General features: G+C 44.9%; 1 protein-coding gene across 2 annotated transcripts in view; it reads right to left on the bottom strand.

The window, feature by feature from the left end:
• The window catches only part of LOC124551045 (putative protein TPRXL), a 567,200-nt gene that overhangs the window by 355,770 nt on the left and 189,643 nt on the right, over positions 1-21,787 (bottom strand). For both annotated transcript variants that reach the window (XM_047125908.1, XM_047125909.1), the window contains exons 2-3: positions 8,615-9,979; positions 6,368-6,533 (exon numbers count right to left, since the gene is read on the bottom strand). In XM_047125908.1, the coding sequence (XP_046981864.1) occupies positions 6,368-6,533; positions 8,615-8,727 (279 nt within the window). In that variant the 5' untranslated portion in view covers positions 8,728-9,979. The remainder of the gene's footprint in view (positions 1-6,367; positions 6,534-8,614; positions 9,980-21,787) is intronic.

Raw genomic sequence — 21,787 nt, 5'->3', positions numbered from 1 at the left:
TTGGAGTCTTTCATTACCGCTTCTATCCACCCTACGGTGTTTTTCAGCTTACTAACGTAATTAAAAATTTTCTTTGTAATTCGTGTTTCTTCCATTCTTTTTAAATGTCCATAAAATTTTAGCCGTCTCTTCCTCATTGTATCTGTGATCTTTTCTGTATTTTTGTATAGGTCTTCATTTCTCCTTTTAATCCACCTGTTTTCCTTGTTTTTCTCAGGACCTAGAATTTTTCTTAATATTTTTCTCTCTTTTTTCTAGTTCTCTTAATTCGCCTTTCTTATTCAATGTTAGGCACTCTGATCCATATGTTGCTTGTGTTCTAATAACTGAATTATAATGTTTAATCTTTGCTTGTATGGATATTGATTTCTTATTGTAGTAGTTTTGTGTTAATTTATATGCAAATTCCAACGTTTTTATTCTTTCTTTATTTGTTGTGTTATCCAGTCCATTGGCCTGGGTCCACTCCCCCAGGTATTTGAATCTATCAACTCTTTTAATTTTTCCATACTTTGTTTTCATAAGCTTTTCTGTATTATGTTTGTGTTCTATATACTCGGTTTTTTCGTAGGATATTTTTAGCCCAGTCTTTATTTATATCACAGTTTTATTGACTTTTTTTGTTTTTTGTTTTTTTTTGTTTGAAGTACTTGTGCCTTTTGCATGAAACGGCCGATACTATTTCAAGACGGAGGCGTCTAACGGTACGCTCACCCGTTTCTTAGAATGTAGTGCATGACAGCAGTGGCTTACAGCTTTAACAGCAACAGTCGGCACGTGTTTGCTACGTGACCATAGCAGATTCATGTCTGACAATTTTTGTTGCACAGTTTACTTAACGTGAGGTTTTTGTGTAGTTGGTTGGTTTTGGGGAGGGGACCATCGGATTAAGGAGGGATGGGGCAGGAAATCGGCCGTTAGAGTTTGTCTTATTTAAAAATCTTTTAAGTGTTTTATGAAAAATTCAGATGGATTGTTTTTCAGCTCAGCACGGCTTGATACATTAATGAGTCCGCGCACGGCTGCGCACAGTACCTATATATTCCAAAAAACTACTCACGAAATGGCGATTTGTCACGGGTCATAACACGGGGTCCATTGATCACACAGATAAAGGGTCACATGTTTTGGATAGTTCGTAGCCTAGCGATTATCTGTGTATGTATCAGAAGAACGGGCATACTGTAACGTTCCTGCAGCACTGGTACTCGTGCAGAAAACTACAAAAACCGGTTTTTACCAATTTTTGCACCGTGGTCCGCAATCATCTAAATAACTTACCATAGAAAATGGCTCAAATATTAACTGTACATTCTTTAGACCGCCCTATTTCCGCTTTTGAAAATCTTTATTTGCTTCCAAGATACGCCCTAAGACTCGTATTTATTGGCTACGAAAAGTACCAATTCTGTGGATGGCCGCTTTTATAATTTCTATTCATGGCAAATTTTCGGAATTTTTACGATGTGTTCTCAAGATGATGTTCTCGGAGAACCGTGAATTTTTTAAAATCTCATTATCCGTTACCGGGACGCAGAGGTTCAAAGTTACCGTGCTGATGCGCGTAAAATATGAATGTAATATTCGGTCTTTTCAACGTCAATAAACTTCACCAACAGCCGTATACTGTAAGATACTTTATTTTATTCTGAAAGCAACCAGTTTCGTCAATTCATTTTGCCATCTTCAGGGCCCATACGCTTCTATCCAAATACACGAACATATCGTTTATTTGGATAACAGCCTATGGAAACTGAACATGACAAAATGAATAGCCGAAAATGATTGCATTCAAATAAAATATCTTAAAGTGTACGGCTGTTGGTGAAGTTTATTGACATTGAAAAGTACTTACCAGCCATGATGGGCCAACAGAGATTTAATATTCGGTCTGTTGTAGTTTTAGCTTACCAAATAAGCAGCAACCAGTCGCAAAATCATGTTTTCTTTATTTACTTTTGCAAATCGATTTCAACTGATTAACAGCCATCATCGGTGCTACAAATACAAGAATAAAAATAAAAATTATTAATAACAGTGACCAAATGAATAAATGTACATAAAGCAACGTAAAAGCAATTACATGTATATACAGGGTGTTTAAAAAATGACCGGTATATTTGAAACGGCAATAAAAACTAAACGAGCAGCGATAGAAATACACCGTTTGTTGCAATATGCTAGGGACAACAGTACATTTTCAGGCAGACAAACTTTCGAAATTACAGTAGTTACAATTTTCAACAACAGATGGCGCTGCGGTCTGGGAAACTCTATAGTACGATATTTTCCACATATCCACCATGTGTAGCAATAATATGGCGTAGTCTCTGAATGAAATTACCCGAAACCTTTGACAACGTGTCTGGCGGAATGGCTTCAGATGCAGATGAGATGTACTGCTTCAGCTGTTCAATTGTTTCTGGATTCTGGCGGTACACCTGGTCTTTCAAGTGTCCCCACAGAAAGAAGTCACAGGGGTTCATGTCTGGCGAATAGGGAGGCCAATCCACGCCGCCTCCTGTATGTTTCGGATAGCCCAAAGCGATCACACGATCATCGAAATATTCATTCAGGAAATTAAAGACGTCGGCCGTGCGATGTGGCCGGGCACCATCTTGCATAAACCACGAGGTGTTCGCAGTGTCGTCTAAGGCAGTTTGTACCGCCACAAATTCACGAGGAATGTCCGGATAGCGTGATGCAGTAATCGTTTCGGATCTGAAAAATGGGCCAATGATTCCTTTGGAAGAAATGGCGGCCCAGACCAGTACTTTTTGAGGATGCAGGGACGATGGGACTGCAACATGGGGCTTTTCGGTTCCCCATATGCGCCAGTTCTGTTTATTGACGAAGCCGTCCAGGTAAAAATAAGCTTCGTCAGTAAACCAAATGCTGCCCACATGCATATCGCCGTCATCAGTCCTGTGCACTATATCGTTAGCGAATCTCTCGTGCAGCAATGGTAGCGGCGCTGAGGGGTTGCCGCGTTTGAATTTTGTATGGATAGAGGTGTAAACTCTGGCGCATGAGACGATACGTGGACGTTGGCGTCATTTGGACCGCAGCTGCAACACGGCGAACGGAAACCCGAGGCCGCTGTCGGATCACCTGCTGCACTAGCTGCGCGTTGCCCTCTGTGGTTGCCGTACGCGGTCGCCCTACCTTTCCAGCACGTTCATCCGTCACGTTCCCAGTCCGTTGAAATTTTTCAAACAGATCCTTTATTGTATCGCTTTTCGGTCCTTTGGTTACATTAAACCTCCGTTGAAAACTGCGTCTTGTTGCAACAACAATGTGTTCTAGGCGGTGGAATTCCAACACCAGAAAAATCCTCTGTTCTAAGGAATAAACCATGTTGTCGACAGCACACTTGCACGTTGTGAACAGCACACGCTTACAGCAGAAAGACGACGTACAGAATGGCGCACCCACAGACTGCGTTGTCTTCTATATCTTTCACATCACTTGCAGCGCCATCTGTTGTTGAAAATTGTAACTACTGTAATTTCGAAAGTTTGTCCGCCTGAAAATGTACTGTTGTCCCAAGCATATTGCAACAAACGGTGTATTTCTATCGCTGCTCGTTTAGTTTTTATTGCCGTTTCAAATATACCGGTCATTTTTGAAACACCCTGTAGACGCATTAACCCATTTAAAATGCACATACAAATTTACCTTGCACCCAATATGTGCAGTGAGTAGTAACACTGTCTTAAGCAGAGGTCGAACATAAAGTGATACATCGAGCATTGACTATGACAACGAGAAACCATATAATGATGAACTACTGAAACATTTACAGAAATGGATATATTTGGTCACTGTTATTAATTATTTTTATTTTTATTCTTGTATTTGTAGCACCGATGATGGCTGTTAATGATGTGAAATCGATTTGCAAAAGTAAATAAAGCAAACATGATTTTGCGACTGGTTGCTGCTTATTTGGTAATTTTATGGTTTACGGTCGCTGCACAACTTGGGAACTACATGGAGCCCACCATTCAGTAGCTTTAGCTGTTGTAGTGAACACATGCCAAGGGTTCTTTTGTAACTGCAAGGGTCCTTACGTCAGCAAACTATGTTCGTTGTCAGCACTGTTTCACCAATAAAACTTTGTGGCACGATATTTGTGTATAATGGACACTTTACGCCTATGCACGCCATCTTGACCTGGAAATTATTCGATAGCGCAACCTGTCAAGGTAAAAACCTTAGAAAAAGTGTAACCTAAAAAGCGGCATTCTTCAGTAAAATAGTGTAAAGTGAATTTGCATTGGATGGGAGACAATTTTCTGTAGCCTAATGTAGGCAACATATTTCAAGGTATATAAATGTATCGAAATATATTTTTAAAAATGTGAAAACTTTGCTGACCTATAGAATTAGTTTTATGTAGGTGTAAGTTGCACACCATGCTGAGGCAGGTAAAAGAACGGAACCAGCTGAGAAAAAAAAGGCGAACATGCTTCTCTTTGAAAGACTCTGAACGGAAATTGGAGAACCAATTGCCTCCATTCTCATTTCGCCTCTCTCATGAGTACACCTTCGCGCTTTTTGTGTTGAACAAGAGACACTGGCAGTGGGAGAGGAGGAGTGAAGAGAATCATGGTGGGAGAGAGAAACTTGCAGAGGAAGAGAAACAGAGGTGGATGAAGACAACTGCAGTGAGAGAGACAGGAGATAGTGATGGCCAGTGAGAGAGAGTGACAGTAAAGGAGAAAGAGATTGGTAGAGATAGCAACAGTGGGACCAAGAGAGGAGGCAATGGAATGAAGAAGATGAGAAAGAGAGGTGGATGAAGACAATTGCAGTGGGAGAAGGAAAGAGTGATGGCCAGTGAGAGGGAGTGGCAGTAAAGGAGAAAGAGGTGGAGACAGCAGCAGTGGGAGCAAGAGAGGAGGCAATGGGAATGAAAAAGAGAGGTGGGTGGATAGAGACCACACATGGGCTTGTGGAAGGGGGGGGGGGGCGGGGGGAGAGGTCTGAACCTTCCCAGACCGGCGAAAACAGGAAGGTGTAACGGACGGTATATTTTGGACCGAAATTTTAAACATGTGGGTATAGGGAAAACAATGAGTTGGACCATCCCAAAGTGTTTGTGCTGCTGTGATATGGTAGAGATAGTAGCAGTAGGAACGAAAAACAAACGGAGATGTGTAGGTGAGAGAGCAGACAGTGGCAGTGGAATACGCTGTAAATCAAGCAGAGGTAGTGGGAGGGAGATGTATATAGGCAGTTGCAGTGAGGAGATAGTGAGTTCTGTGTTGAAATGTGGCGAATATGTTTGCACGCAAAGTTTTTGGACGGAAAGCGGAGTGAGGGTTAAGGCAGCTTGTTCTCAAATTTTCTGTAAGAGTCTTTGAAAGAAAACCATGTTCGTATATATATATATATATTGCTGTCGTGGTATTCAGTCCTGAGACTGGTTTGATGCAGCTCTCCATGCTACCCTATCCTGTGCAAGTTTCTTCATCTTCCAGCTACTACTGCAACCTACATCCTTCTGAATCTGCTTAGTGTATTCATCTCTTGGTCTCCCTCTACGATTTTTACCCTCCACACTGCCCTCCAACGCTAAATTTGTGACCCCTCGATGCCTGAGAACATGTCCTATCAACTGGTCCCTTCTTCTCGTCAAGTTGTGCCACAAACTCCTCTTCTCCCCAATTCTATTCAATACCTCCTCATTCGTTATGTGATCTACTCATCTAATCTTCAGCATTCTTCTGTAGAACCATATTTCTTCCACATTTCTTCCTGTCCAAACTATTTATCGTCCATGTTTCACTTCCATACATGGCTATACTCCATACAAATACTTTCAGAAACGACTTGCTGACCCTTATCTGTACTCTATGTTACAAAATTTCTCTTCTTCAGAAACGCTTTCCTTGCCATTGCCAGTCTACATTTTATATCCTCTCTACTTCGACCATCATCAGTTATTTTACTCCCTAAATAGCAAAACTCCTTTACTACTTTAAGTGTCTCATTTCCCAATCCAATTCCCTCAGCATCACTCGACTTAATTCGACTACATTCCATTATCCTCGTTTTGCTTTTGTTGATCATCTTATACCCTCCTTTCAAGACACTGTCCATTCCGTTCAACTGCTCTTCCAAGTCCTTTGCTGTCTCTGACAGAATCACAATGTCATCGGCGAACCTCAAAGTATATATATATATTGCTCGGAGGAGGGCGTTTTTCAGCTGGTAATTAACGAAGCACACTAGCATTCTGCAAGAGCTTTTTTTTTTTTTTTCGAGTACCTGAACTGCAGTAGATATATGGCACTACACCTACGACTACTCCACTACTTGAGACAGAGGAGAGACGCAGAAGCAGCAGGTGGTCGGGTACCTGTGGCGGGTGGTGGTGCCTGGTGAGCGGCCGGTGGGCGGCGCCGTGCGGCCGGGGGATCATGAGCGGCACGAGCACCGCCGTGGTGACTGCGCCGGCCGCCAGCACCAGCGCCACGCCCAGCACCAGCGCCAGCTTCAGCCGCCCGCCGCCCGCCTTCCGCGTCCTGCGAACCCACACCCGGCGTCTCACCACCTACACTCACGCTCATAAATTAAGGATGATTGCAGAATGTGGTACCACACAACGTGGCACTACATAAAACTGCAGCTAATAGCATAGGCACATAGGGAACACACACGACACAAATCTGTAAGTCCACGGTATTGGAGATAAGTTGGGAAAATCGTCCCGAAACACACACGCTACAAAACTCCACCGTTTCCTGCGGATGTACCCCGACATCAATATGGGATATGATCACCATGCACAGGTACACAGGCAGCTCAACGGGTTGGCATACTCTGGATCAGGAAGTCGAAAATGGCTCTGAGCACTATGGGACTCAACTGCTGAGGTCATTAGTCCCCTAGAACTTAGAACTAGTTAAACCTAACTAACCTAAGGACGTCACAAACATCCATGCCCAAGGCAGGATTCCAACCTGCGACCGTAGCGGTCTTGCGGTTCCAGACTGCAGCGTCTTTAACCGCACGGCCACTTCGGCCGGCTCAGGAGGTCGAGCAGCTGCTGGGGTATAGCCTCCCATTCTTGCACCACTGCCAGTCGGAGCTCCTGAAGTGTCCTAGGGGTTTGAAAACGTGCAGCCATACGTCGACCGAGAGCATCCCAGATGCGCTCGATGGGGTTTAGGCCTGGAGAACAGGCAGGCCACTCCATTCGCCTCTGTTTCAAGGTACTCCTCCAAGATGGCAGCTCGGTAGGGTCGTGCGTTATCATCCGTCAGGAGCAAAAAAGAAAAAATGGTTCAAATGGCTCTGAGCACTATGGGACTTAACATCTGAGGTCATAAGCTGCCTAGAACTTAGAACTACTTAGACCTAACTAACCCAATGACATCACACACATCCATGCCCGAGGCAGGATTCGAACCTGCGACCGTAGCGGTCGCGCGGTTCCAGACTGAAGCGCCTAGAACCGCTCGGCCACTACGGCCGACATCAGGAGCAAGGTGGGACCCACTGCACCCCTGAAAAGGCAGACATAATGGTGCAAAATGACGTCCCGATACACCTGACCGGTTACAGTTCCTCTGTCAAAGACATGCAGGGGTGTACGTGCACCAGTCATAATCCCACCCCACACCATCAAACCACGACCTCCTTACAGGTCCCTTTCAAGGACATTAAGAGGTTTGTATCTGCTTCCTGGTTCACGCCAGAAGAAAACCCGGCGAGAATCACTGTTCAGACTATACCTGGACTCGTGCGTGAACATAACCTGGGACCGAAGAACAAGAAATGCTACGTCTTTTCTGAGTTCATAATAGGAAAAAACAGGGGATCTTCCCATGAAGAAGTTTGAGTCTGATGAATCAGGGCAGTGTCGATTGCAGACCCATAGTGGGGGGGTGTAATGCCAAGACGCGAGAGTGTGGTTACGAAATAAGGGGGGTGGGGGTGAGAAGTGTTCGTACGAAGCAGGTATCATCTCAATTTGGCAGTTTAGGCACGTTAATAAAGTATTTGTCGTGAGAAATGGTGAATTCAGGACGAAGTTTCGGAGGGACTTCGGCGGTTCGCATATAAATCGCGATACTTCAAGTTTTGAAGGGGATCTGTGTGTGAACGATTCAGGAGATATGTTAAACTTCAGAATGAAATTTCCACTCTGCAGCGGAGTGTGCGCTGATATGAAATGTAGCAGATTAAAACCGTTTGCCGGACCGAGACTCGAACTCGGGACCTTTGCCTTACGCGCAGGTGCTTTACCAACCGAGCTACCCAATCACGACTCACGACCCGTCCTTACAGGTTTAATTCCACTAGCGCCTCCTATCCTACCTTCCATACTTCACAGAAGCTCGCCTCCAGACCTTACAGAACTAGCACTCCTGGAAGAAAGGATATTGCCACAGCCTGGGGGGATGTTTCCAGAATGAAATTTTCACTCTGCAGCGGAGTGTGCGCCGATATGTAACCTCCTAGAAGATTAAAACTGTGTGCTGGACCGAGACTCTAACTGGGGCCAAGGTCCCTAGTTGGCCAAGGTCCCTAGTTCGAGTCTCGTTCCGGCACACAGTTTTAATCTGCCAGGAATCTTCATATGGTAAACTTGTTGACTTACCTTCGACCGGCTGGTCCAGCACCGGAGGCCGCGCCGGAATTGCCCAGGTCATCCTGCTGTGGCAGGATGGTGTACTGCAGCGAGTTCTCTCCGTGTCGCACCGTGCGGTACATGCCGCTCACTTGCTGGAAGGACGAGACGGCTGCCGAGGAAGAAGCAGAGGGCCCCTGGTGGCGGGCGAAGCCCAGAGATCCCAGCAGCGAAGTCCGCCGCGTCTTGCGTCGCACGCTCTGCTGATGCGCCTGGCGAGCCTCGGGGGGGTCAGCCAGACTGGACGCTCATCCACTGGAGGACCGGGCTGGAGGCGGGAGTCTCAGGCCGACAAGACCACTGGGGAGACGACTAACTGCCAGCAGGCCACCAAAGTACTGCGCTAACCAACAGCCTAGGGCTTCCAGCAGATTACTGGCCAAGCATTCACTTGGAGGTTCCAAGAGGTCACCAGATCACTGGAGACTCAGTCAACCTGGAGCTTCCAGCTGGTCACCAGATTACTGGGCTAACCAACAACCAGACCACTGATGAACTGGCAGGATCCCAACAGGCCAAGTTACTCGTCTGCCGCAGATTCACCTGTTGCCGAAACTACTGTATCGTGCTCGAATCTAGTCAGGCCAATCTCTCTATACAGCTGGGCACTTTTGGCACAATCAATCTTCTCCTTACTGCTCACCACTCGTGCAGTAGTGCAACTGGGCAGAGGATGAGCGGAAGACTTCTCGAGAAGAAATTCACCAGACTCTTTCCCTACTTCCTAATATGCCGTGGGATGGGAGGAACGTGTAACACGGTATCAGCCACCTGCGAGCACTACGCTCTGGTGCTATATTAACAACAGACACTCCTCCAGGAGAGTGTGATGTGCTTTTGATGGTCACTAAATCTCAGATGAAGCCTAGTGAATTTTCAGATCCTCTTTGACCAGTGCATCAGAACTTTCTCTGTACTGCTCCGTATTTTCTGAATAACTGATAACTGGCAAACAAGCAGATGGCAAATGTTTGTGCACAGTGAATATTCTTGTAAAGGCAGTAACAGGCAGCTTTATCTTATCTGAAAGACACCGCTTCCTGTATTTTTGTATTCACATCTGTCTTTTCAAAGCCAGTATGTCTTCCCCAGGATGTTAGGCGCAAATGTAAACTTCAGATAGAGAGGCCTGTTAGATGAAGGTTGAGCTGTGACAGAACTACCACTACTGCTAGCAAATGGTCCAAAACTACTGTTTATATACGACGATCGATGAATGCGCTTCAGATCGGAAACGTTTCGGGAAGGCAGTGGGGTGTCTCTTCAGGAGCCGACGTTCCTGTCGGCCGATTCGTCTAGAACTGCTTCCTCTTGCTCCATCTGCTGCTTCTCATCCTGCAACAAAAGAGAGGGTAGCTGTCATCCACAAGACTTATCAAATCTGTAGTAGGTGGGAGGATAATTGCAGAGGTCACATACACATACACACCTGCCAACGAATATGCCAGGAAATAATGGGAAGGGTACAAGTAAAACCCTGGTACCACCACAGTCTAAGACGGACAGTAGCAAGGTCACAAAAAATTTTCGTTGTAAACTGCAGCAGCAGAGCTTCAAACGGCCTGTAAGATTCGGTGTTGGATATATATCCGATGAAGGTGAGTAGCAGGCCTGTTGTTTATATCGGTCTTTAGAATGGTTTTTACAAAAGGGAGAGTACGTAGAGCAATTAACAGAAGCAAGAAATTCGAAACATCACATTATACAGTGTAACACCCCAAGAAACCCGAAGACCCAAATATGAATGTCATGATAATTTAAAGTAGGGGACAGTGTTATCCTGACAGGTACGACAACTTTGACAATAATAGAACACCTTAAAGGTTTGATGAACACCAATGTCAATAATTACTATGACATGAAAGAAAGCTAGAAAGAAAGAAAGGTTATTTTAATTAGCTATCAAACATCTTAGTAATAACTGCAAATCAGTACGACGAAAATTAAGTCCAAAGTAATATGTCGGTCAGAGAGAACATTTATTGTGAAAGAGAGTTGTAAACGCGGCTAAAAGGAAATTCAATGCGTCTACAATGCTCGATCATGGAAAAGTTTGTCGCTTGCTAGCTTCCTTGCTACCAAGTCGAGAGAGATCACCATTTATAGTACTACAAACGGAACACTACGACATTGTTTCTATTTTTTAAAAAAAGTAATATTGTGTGACGGAGATGCTCGGACTTTGTTCTCAGTTATTCTGACTTGAGAACTTGAACTGAAGTGATATTTTGATAGTGTACGATGAGTTAATGAACTTTAATTATTGGAGATATTATTGTTGGACTCAACCTTCACCAAAGTGAACAGTTACAACGAAGAATGGACATAGTATCGAAGACTGCAATACCTGATTAGCCTGGAGTAGGAAACATTAATACGACCACACGAAGATAATACAAATACGCCGATTCTAAAATTTGTCGTAATTGTCACGATCACCGAATTGAAAAGAATCGTAATTGATCTGATCCACCGGTGTGCCCGTGGTGTGATGATTATAAACTAATCGCTAAGAAGGAACAATAAAATTGTTTGTCAGTAATGGAAATCTCACGTGTTGGCTCCAAAATTAATTGAAATGTGTGATAGTTGATGATCAAAATTAATTAACTGTGAACATTTTAATTGAAAGAGTGGCTTGATGAACATTGAGCATTGAAAGGAGTGTTTTGCCGAAATAATATCACAACGCACGAAAGCAAGACAGCATTATAGATTATCTCCGGATTTGCTTAGTGAACTATCAGTTTAATAAGTCACGGATGCAAAATACTAACACGAATTCTTTATAGACGAATGGAAAAACTAGTAGAAGCCGACCTCGGGGAAGATCAGTTTGGTTTCTGTAGAAATGTTGGAACACGTGAGGCAATACTGACCCTACGACTTATCTTAGAAGCTAGATTAAGGAAAGGCAAACCTACGTTTCTAGAATTTGTAGACTTAGAAGAAGCTTTTGACAATGTTAACTGGAATACTCTCTTTCAAATTCTGAAGGTGGCAGGGGTAAAATACAGGGAGCGAAAGGCTGTTTACAATTTGTACAGAAACCAGATGGCAGTTATAAGAGTCGAGGGACATGAAAGGAAAGCAGTGGTTGGGAAGGGAGTGAGACAGGGTTGTAGCCTAGCAACGTAACAGCTACTACTGATACTGAACCGCTTATGAATTTTTCCTCGCTTCAGTGGTGTGAAACGACGCCGGTGATGAATGATTCACTCAATACTGCAATAACTAACTAACCGGGCATAGCAAATCATCACAAAACCATAACAGACAATTAAAATCAGCAGTTCGCAGCGCTGAGAAAACTGTGCAGACTCACAAACGGACTTTCATACATTACGCGAGGAGCAATTTTCTTTAGAGGTTTTCAGGTGATGTTCCACGTTATCCGCCGGGGACAACCATCGCTGCGCGTCGCGTCTCCATTCCACCGACCGAGCTGTAGCACTAGCGGCTCAACATCAACAACGACAACAAAAGGGGAGAGGGGACGTCACAACAGGACTGTTTAGTAACGACCTCTTACCCCTCCCCAAAATCCCCTTTTCTTTAAAATATCAGGTGTCTGTTTACAAATGTGTTAATGTGTTAACGTGTTAAATACACTGATCAGCCAGAACATTATGGTGACCGACCTACTATCGACATAAACCCGTCCAGTCGTTACCCGCGACACGTGTCGAGCAGTGACCGCTAGTCAGACACACGCACTCTGGGCTTACACAATACTTACTCAAACTGAAAGTAACTTACGCTAAGGACAACACGCACACCCATGTCCGAGCGAGGACTCGAATCGCCGACGGCGGAAGCCGCGCGAATCGTGTCAAGGCGTCTCAGACCACGTGGCGGGATTACAAACATGCAAAACAAAAACACTACGAACTTCTCCAACTAACTACTAATTATATGCTATCTGGCTAGTCATTGTTGTTGTTGTGGTGGACCTCAGTCCCGAGACTGGTTTGATGCAGCTCTCCATGCTACTCTATCCTGTGCAAGCTGCTTCATCTCCCAGTACCTACTGAAACCTACATCCTTCTGAATCTGCTTAATGTATTTTCTCTTGGTCTCCCTTTACGATTTTTACCCTGCACGCTGCCCTCCAATACTAAATTGGTGATCCCTTGATGCCTCAGAACGTGTCCTACCAACCGATCCCTTCTTCTAGTCAAGTTGTGCCACAAACTCCTCTTCTCCCCAATTCTATTCAATACCTCCTCATTAGTTATGTGATCTACCCATCCTATTTTCAGCATTCTTCTGTAGCATCACATTTCGAAAGCTTCTTTTCTCTTCTTGTCCAAACTATTTATCGTCCATGTTTCACTTTCATACTTGTCCGCACTCCATACGAATATTTTCAGAAACGACTTCCTGACACTTAAATCTATACTCGATGTTAACAAATTTCTCTTCTCCAGAAACGATTTCCTTGCCATTGCCAGTCTACATTTTATATCCTGTCTCCTTCGACCATCATCAGTTATTTTGCTCCCCAAATGGCAAAACTCTTTTACTACTTTAAGTGCTTCATTTCCTAATCTAATTCCCTCAGCATCACCCGACTTAAATCGACTACATTCCATTATCCTCGTTTTGCTTTTGTTGATGTTCACCTTATATCCTCCATTCAAGACACTGTCCATTCCGTTCAACTGCTCTTCCAAGTCCTTTGCTGTCTCTGACAGAATTACTATGTCATCGGCGAACCTTAAAGTTTTTATTTCTTCTCCATGGATTTTAATACCTACTCCGAATTTTTCTTTTGTTTCCTTCACTGCTTGCTCAATATACAGATTTAATAACATCGGGGAGAGGCTACAACCCTGCCTCACTCCCTTCCCAACCACTGCTTCCCTTTCATGCCCCTCGACTCTTATAACTGCCATCAGCTTTCTGTACAAATTGTAAATAGCCTTTCGTTCCCTGTATTTTACCCCTGCCACCTTCAGAATCTGAAAGAGAGTATTCCAGTCAACATTGTCAAAAGCTTTCTCTAAGTCTACAAATTCTAGAAACGTAGGTTTGCCTTTCCTTAATCTAGCTTCTAAGATAAGTCGTAGGGTCAGTATTGCCTCACGTGTTCCAACATTTCTACAGAAACCAAACTGATCTTCCCCGAGGTCGGCTTCTACTAGTTTTTCCATTCGTCTATAAAGAATTCGCGTTAGTATTTTGCATCCGTGACTTATTAAACTGATAGTTCGGTAATTTTCACATCTGTTAACACCTCCTTTCTTTGGGACTGGAATTATTATATTCTTCTTGAAGGTATTTCTCCTGTCTCATACATCTTGATCACCAGATGGAAGAGTTTTGTCAGGACTGGCTCTCCCATGGCTGTCATTGTTATCATTCCATAAATATTGCTTATTCCATGACTGCGTCTAACCATGCTAGGAGCCAAAATTTCATTTATGTTACCACAAGATAGATTCTCAGTGAAATTAAGACCCCTACGATGTTATGGGCTAAGCAATATTTATGGACTGATGATAATGATACAGTCAGACGCAACCGGAACTGCCGCCAACAGTTTTGGTGAGCACTGGCACGAAACCAACTCCGTAGTTGCACAGTGTACGTCCGGCAGCTTGTGACGTAGCGGACCGTGGAATATTGCGGCGCGATCACGTGCCGTGTTGATATTGGCCGGCGCCGTGCAGACGGGAAAGGCTGCAGCCTAATCAGGCGGGCGGAGATTGAGTTTCGCTGGGGGTGGCGGGCTTTGTCTGACCCCGTGCGCCGGCTAATGAGGCCCGGTGTACACACACCACCCACGCCGGCTTAACACGTGTGTCCACTCGCGGTGTCACCCGGCCCGCAGGGGACGTGACCGGGTTACGCTTCTCCGCGTGGGAGGTGGGGGTGGGGCGTGGGGGCAGGGCTGCGGAGAAAGGCGAAGCTGGTCTCCGGCGAAAGCCACAGCGGGGGGCAGGCTAGCAGGCCATACAGAGGTCGCCCACAGCGACCAGCCGCATTCACTGCTGGTCATTAAAAATGTAGCGTCGTGAAGTGGCCTGGAAACAAGTAACAAAATGCTACGGAGTGTGTGTACTCTTTATTAGGGGTACTGCAACTATTAAAGCCGTGTATCGGATTCTACAATATTCAATTGGTTAATGTATCAGATATTAAAATACTTTTGGCGCGTATGATGCGCTTCAGTAGGAGTTGAATGCTCAAATATCAGCAAATAATACCCGGAGTAGAAGGAGCAGGGTTGCAGAGTGTACATCGGCTGTAGTGACAAGGCGCGTTCACTACTGGTCATTGAAAATGTAGCACCCTGAAAGCGGCATGCAACAAATAAAGTGGTATGGAATGTGTGTACTACATGTTAGGAGTACTAAAACGATTAAACCCGTGTATCGGATTCTAAAATACTGACTTAATGTATCAGATGCTACAACACATTCTATGCGTATCGTGTCCTTCAATAGATGTTTTTAGGCTCAAATATCAGGAAATAATGGCCGGAGATATCCGGAGCAGCAGGGAGCGTGGTAACAGTGTGTACACCGGTCGTCCATAGCGACTTGTCGCGTTCACTGCTTGTCATTAAAATGCAACACCTTGAAAGAGGCATGCAAGAAATAACAAAATGGTACGCACTGTGCGTACTACATGTTAGGGATACTATAACGATCAAAGCCATGTATCGCATTCTACAATATTGAATTTGGCAGTGTATCATATACTACAATACTTTATTCCTTGATTCAAATACTTTAATAGAAGTATGTATGCTTACATATCAGCAAGCAATAGCCGGAGTTTTTCAAAGTATAAAATATACAGCCAGCTGGTTACAAAAGGTTAAAGTAAAAATCTAGGTACGCAGCTTGTGGTCGTGCGGTAGCATTCTCGCTTCCCGCGCCCGGGTTTCCGGGTTCGGTTCCCGGCGGGGTCATGAATTTTCTCTGCCTCGTGATGACTGGGTGTTGTGTGCTGTCCTTAGGTTAGTTAGGTTCTACATCAACATCTACATGACTACTCTGCACATTTAAGTGCTTGGCAGAGGGTTCCTCGAACCACAATCATACTATCTCTCTACCATTCCACTCCCGAACAGCGCGCGGGAAAAACGAACACCTAAACCTTTCTGTTCGAGCTCTGATTTCTCTTATTTTATTTTGATGATCATTCCTACCTATGTAGGTTGGACTCAACAAAATATTTTCGCATTCGGAAGAGAAAGTTGGTGACTGAAATTTCGTAAATAGATCTCGCCTCGACGAAAAACGTCTTTGCTTTAATGACTTCCAACCCAACTCACATATCATATCTGCCACACTCCCTCCCCTATTACGTGATAATACAAAACGAGCTGCCCTTTTTTGCACCCTCTCGATGTCCTCCGTCAATCCCACCTGGTAAGTATCCCACACCGCGCAGGAATATTCTAACAGAGGACGAACGAGTGTAGTGTAAGCTGTCTCTTTAGTGGACTTGTTGCATCTTCCAAGTGTCCTGCCAATGAAACGCAACCTTTGGCTCGCCTTCCCCACAATATTATCTATGTGGTCTTTCCAACTGAAGTTGTTCGTAATTTTAACACCCAGGTACTTAGTTGAATTGACATCCTTGAGAATTGTACTATTTATCGAGTAATCGTTCCAAAAGAAATCCGTTGGAATTCGATTACTCGATAAAGGGAGCAATATGGTCCTTTTATCGAGTAATCGAATTCCAATGGATTTCTTTTGGAACTCATGTAGATCACCTCACACTTTTCGTTATTTAGCGTCAACTGCCACCTGCCACACCATACAGCAATCTTTTCTAAATCGCTTTGCAACTGATACTGGTCTTTGGATGACCTTACTAGACGGTAAATTACAGCATCATCTGCGAACAATCTAAGAGAACTGCTCAGATTGTCACCCAGGTCATTTATATAGATCAGGAACAGCAGAGGTCCCAGGACGCTTCCCTGGGGAACATCTGATATCACTTCAGTTTTACTCGATGATTTGCCGTCTATTACTACGAACTGCGACCTTCCTGACAGGAAATCACGAATCCAGTCGCACAACTGAGACGATACCCCATAGGCCCGCAGCTTGATTAGAAGTCGCTTGTGAGGAACGGTGTCAAAAGCTTTCCGGAAATCTAGAAATACGGAATCAACTTGAGATCCCCTGTCGATAGCGGCCATTACTTCGTGCGAATAAAGAGCTAGCTGCGTTGCACAAGAACGATGTTTTCTGAAACCATGCTGATTACGTATCAATAGATCGTTCCCGTCGAGGTGATTCATAATGTTCGAATACAGTATATGCTCCAAAACCCTACTGCAAACCGATGTCAATGATATAGGTCTTTAGTTCGATGGATTACTCCTACTACCCTTCTTAAACACTGGTGCGACCTGCGCAATTTTCCAATCTGTAGGTACAGATCTATCGGTGAGTGAGCGGTTGTATATGACTGCTAGTAGGGAGCTATTGTATCAGCGTAATCTGAAAGGAACCTAATCGGTATACAATCTGGACCTGAAGACTTGCCCGTATCAAGTGATTTGAGTTGCTTCGCAACCCCTAAGGTATCTACTTCTAAGAAACTCATGCTAGCAGCTGTTCGTGTTTCAAATTCTGGAATATTCCATTCATCTTCCCTGGTGAAGGAATTTCGGAAAACTGCGTTCAATAACTCCGCTTTAGCGGCAGAGTCGTCGGTAACAGTGCCATCGGCACTGCGCAGCGAAGGTATTGACTGCGTCTTGCCGCTTGTGTACTTTACATACGACCAGAATTTCTTCGGATTTTCTACCAAATTTCGAGACAATGTTTCGTTGTGGAACCTATTAAAGGCATCTCGCATTGAAGTCCGTGCCAAATTTCGCGCGTCTGTAAATTTTAGCCAATCTTCGGGATTTCGCGTTCTTCTGAACTTCGCATGCTTTTTCCGTTGCCTCTGCAATAGAGTTCGGACCCGTTTTGTGTACCATGGGGGATCAGTTCCATCTCTTACCAATTTATGAGGTACGAATCTCTCAATTGCTGTTGCTACTATATCTTTGAATTTGAGCCACATCTCGTCTACATTTGCATAGTCAGTTCGGAAGGAATGGAGATTGTCTCTTAGGAAGGCTACTAGTGACACTTTATCCGCTTTTTTAACTAAAATTATTTTGCGTTTGTTTCTGGTGGATTTGGAAGAAACGGTATTGAGCCTAGCTACAACGACCTTGTGATCACTAATCCCTGTATCAGTCACGGTGCTCTCTATCAGCTCTGGATTGTTTGTGGCTAAGAGGTCAAGTGTGTTTTCGCAACCATTTACAATGCGCGTGGGTTCGTGGACTAACTGCTCGAAATAATTTTCGGAGAAAGCATTTAGGACAATCTCGGAAGGTGTTTTCTGCCTACCACCAGTTTTGAACAAGTATTTTTGCCAACATATCGGAAGGTTGAAGTTCCCACCAACTATAACCGTATGAGTGGGGTATTTATTTGCTACGAGACTCAAATTTTCTCTGAACTATTCCGCAACTATATCATCGGAGTCTGGGGGTCGGTAGAAGGAGCCAATTATTAACTTAGTTCGGCTGTTAAGTATAACCCCCACCCATACCAATTCGCACGGAGTATCTACTTCGACTTCACTACAAGATAAACCACTACTGACAGACACAAACACTCCACCACCAATTCTGCCTGATCTATCTTTCCTGAACACCGTCTGAGACTTCGTAAAAATTTCTGCAGAACTTATTTCAGGCTTTAGCCAGCTTTCTGTACCTATAACGATTTCAGCTTCTGTGCTTTCTATTAGCGCTTGAAGCTCAGGGACTTTCCCAGCACAACTACAACAATTTAGAACTACAATTCCGACTGTTCCTTGATCCAAGCACGTCCTGTATTTGACATGCACCCTTTGAGATTGCAGCCCACCCCGTACTTTGCCTTCTAACCTAAAAAACCGCCCAGTCCACGCCACACAGCCTCCGCTACCCGTGTAGCCACCAGCTGAGTGTAGTGAACTCCTGACCTATTCAGCGGAACCCGAAACCCCACCACCCTATGGCGCAAGTCAAGGAATCTGCAGCCAACACGGTCGCAAAACCGTCTGAGCCTCTGATTCAGCCCCTCCACCCGGCTCTGCACCAAAGGTCCGCAGTTGGTTCTGTCAACGATGCTGCAGATGGTGAGCTCTGCCTTCATCTGGTAAGCAAGACCGGCAGCCTTCACCAAATCAGATATCTGCTGGAATCCAGAAAGAATTTCCTCAGATCCAAAGCGTCGATATGTGTCACCACCTGCAGCTAGCTGCACCCTGTGCTCTTCATGGCATCCGGAAGGACCCTTTCCACATCAGGAATGACTCCACCCGGAATGCACACTGGATTTCTTCCCCTCCTTAGCCGCCATACCCCTAAGGGGCCCCATTACGCGCCTGACATTGGAGCTCCCAACTACCAATAAGCCCACCCTCTGTGATTGCCCGGACCTTGAAGACTGAGAATCATCCTCTGAAACAGGGCAGGCAGCTGCATCTGGCTCAGCCAGAGACAGTACCTGAAACCTGTTTGTCAGACGCACCGGGGAGGCTTTCTGATCAGCCTCCGTGGACGTCTTCCGCTGCCTGCCACGCCTTGGAACGACCTCCCAATCAACCACAGGCGAGGGCTCAGCCCCACTGCGGGCAGCAACCGGGGCAACCACAACGGCAGACCGATCTGGGGACAGACGGGACCAGGTTGACATCCCCGTGATACCCAAGTCCGGCTCCCCACAGTGGTGCCCATTGGCAACAGCCTCAAGCTGCGCGACCGAAGTCAGCGCCGCCTGCAGCTGTGAGCGAAGGGATGCCAACTCAGCCCTCATCCGAACACAGCAATCACAGTCCCTGTCCATTCTAATCGATGTTGAACAACAGTCACTGAAACACGAGTCAGTGCCTAGATAACGCAAGGGAAACACGCAAAGACTATATTAACTAACCTGTGCAAATGCCTAACGACTACGCTACAATCTGCCTGAATTTACGATTGCAGTAACTAAAACTCGAAATTATACCTCCCATACGAAACTCACACGCAATTTAAGTAATAATCTACGAAGTAAACACTAAAGTGCGTTGCTACAACACTCAAATACTATAATACGCCCGAAATTTATGAATTAAACAATGCAAGCGCCCAAAAACACGCAAAGAAGTTACGAATTAAACTATGTAACAAACAGGTTTAAGTAGTTCTAAGTTCTAGGGGACTCATGACCATAGATGTTAAGTCCCATAGTGCTCAGAGCCATTTGAACCATTTTTTAAAAATCTTGACAAGGTTTTACTACCACTGAAGGTATCTTCCTCAACAGGAAACTGACATGAGTTATATGACATAAAAATTGTGAACAGGAACTTAAGTGTTTGACTTGAGCTCCTTTCCTCGTCATGGACCTTTACAATTTTAACGTCACGTAATTTGCACTGAGTCCGCCCCTCGTGGTCTCGCGGTAGCGTTCTCGCTTCCCGAGCACAGGGTCCCTGGTTCGATTCCCGGCGGGGTCAAGACTTTTTCCTGCCTCGAGATGACTGGGTGTTGTTGTTGTCGTCTTCATCATCATCATTCATCCCCATTACGGTCGGAGGAAGGCAACGGCAAACCACCTCCATTAGGACCTTGCCTAGTAAGGCGGTGCGGGTCTCCCGCATCGTTCCCCTACGCTCTGTAAAGAAGCATGGGACTTCATTTCCATTTTTTTTCAATTTGCACTGAAGAGCCAAGGAACTGTTACACCTGCCTAATATCGCGGAGGGCCCCTTGAGCACACAGAAGTGACGCAACAAGACGTGGCATGGACTCGACTAATGTCTCAATTAGTGCTGGAGGGAACCGACACCATGGATCCTGTAGGGCTGTCCATAAATCCGTAAGAGTACGAGCGGGTGGAGATCTCTGTAGAACAGCACGTTGCAAGGCATCCCAGATATGCTCAATAATGTTCATGTCTGTGGAGTCTAGTGGCTAGCGTAAGTGTTTAAACTCAGAAGAGTGTTCTTACAGCCACTCTGTAGCAATTCTGCCCGTGTGCCGTGTCGCATTGTCCAGTTCGAATTGTCCAATTCCGTCGGAGCGCACAATGGACGCGAATGGCTGTAAATAATCAGACAGGATGCTTACGTACATGTCACCTATCAGAATCGTATCTCGACATATCTGCGGTACCAGCTGCACACGCCCCACACCATTACATAGCCTCCACCAGCTTGAACAGTCCATGGATTCATGAAGTTGTCTCCATACCCGCACACGTCCATCCGCTCGATACAATTTGAAACGAGACTCGTCCGATGAGGCAACTTGTTTAAATTCATGAACAGTCCAATGTCGGTGTTGACGGGCGAGGCTTAAAGCATTGTGTCGTGCAGTGTTCGCATAAGTGTTGCACTTCTGTCACGTCGAACGATTCTCTTCAGACGTCGTTGGTCCCATTCTTGCAGGATCTCTTTCCGGCGGCAGCGATGTCGGGGATTTGATGTTTTACCGAATTCCCGATACTCACTGTACACTCATGAAATAGTCGTTCGGGAAAACACCCACTTCATCGCTACCTCTGAGATGCTGTGTCCAATCGCTCGTGCGCTGACTATAACACCACATTCAGACTCACTTAAATCTTGACAACCTTCCGTTGTAGCAGCTGTAACCGATCTAACAACTACGCCAGATCCTTGTTGTCTTACATAAGCGTTGCCGACCGCAGCGCCGTTCCTCCTTGTTTACATATCTCTGTATTTGAATACGGATGCCTATACCAGTTTGTTTGGCGCTTCAGTGTATCAGCGAATAATACCAGGAGATTTTCGGTGTATAGAGTATACAGCCAACTGGTTGCCAAAATCTAGTGAAAAATATTGAAAGTATTTTAGTACCAATGAAGGTATCTTCCTCACAAGGAAAGTCACATAAATTACATGACGTTAAAATTGTAAACATATTTGATGAGCTACGGGTCTCAGGTCAAATGTTTTACTTGAGCTCCTTACGTCATCATGTACTTTGCTTGCATTTCGAATGTTACGTTATTTATGTGACTCTCCTTTTAAAGAAAATCCAAAAACTTGTCAAGGTTTGTACCATAAATTTATGCAGCCGGATGTCTGTATACTTTATATATTGAAAAT

The sequence above is a fragment of the Schistocerca americana genome, chromosome 9 (assembly GCF_021461395.2).
Source record: "Schistocerca americana isolate TAMUIC-IGC-003095 chromosome 9, iqSchAmer2.1, whole genome shotgun sequence".
Taxonomy (NCBI): domain Eukaryota; kingdom Metazoa; phylum Arthropoda; class Insecta; order Orthoptera; family Acrididae; genus Schistocerca; species Schistocerca americana.
Note: the sequence above shows the minus strand (reverse complement) of the source record. Positions and strands in the feature narration are given on the sequence as shown.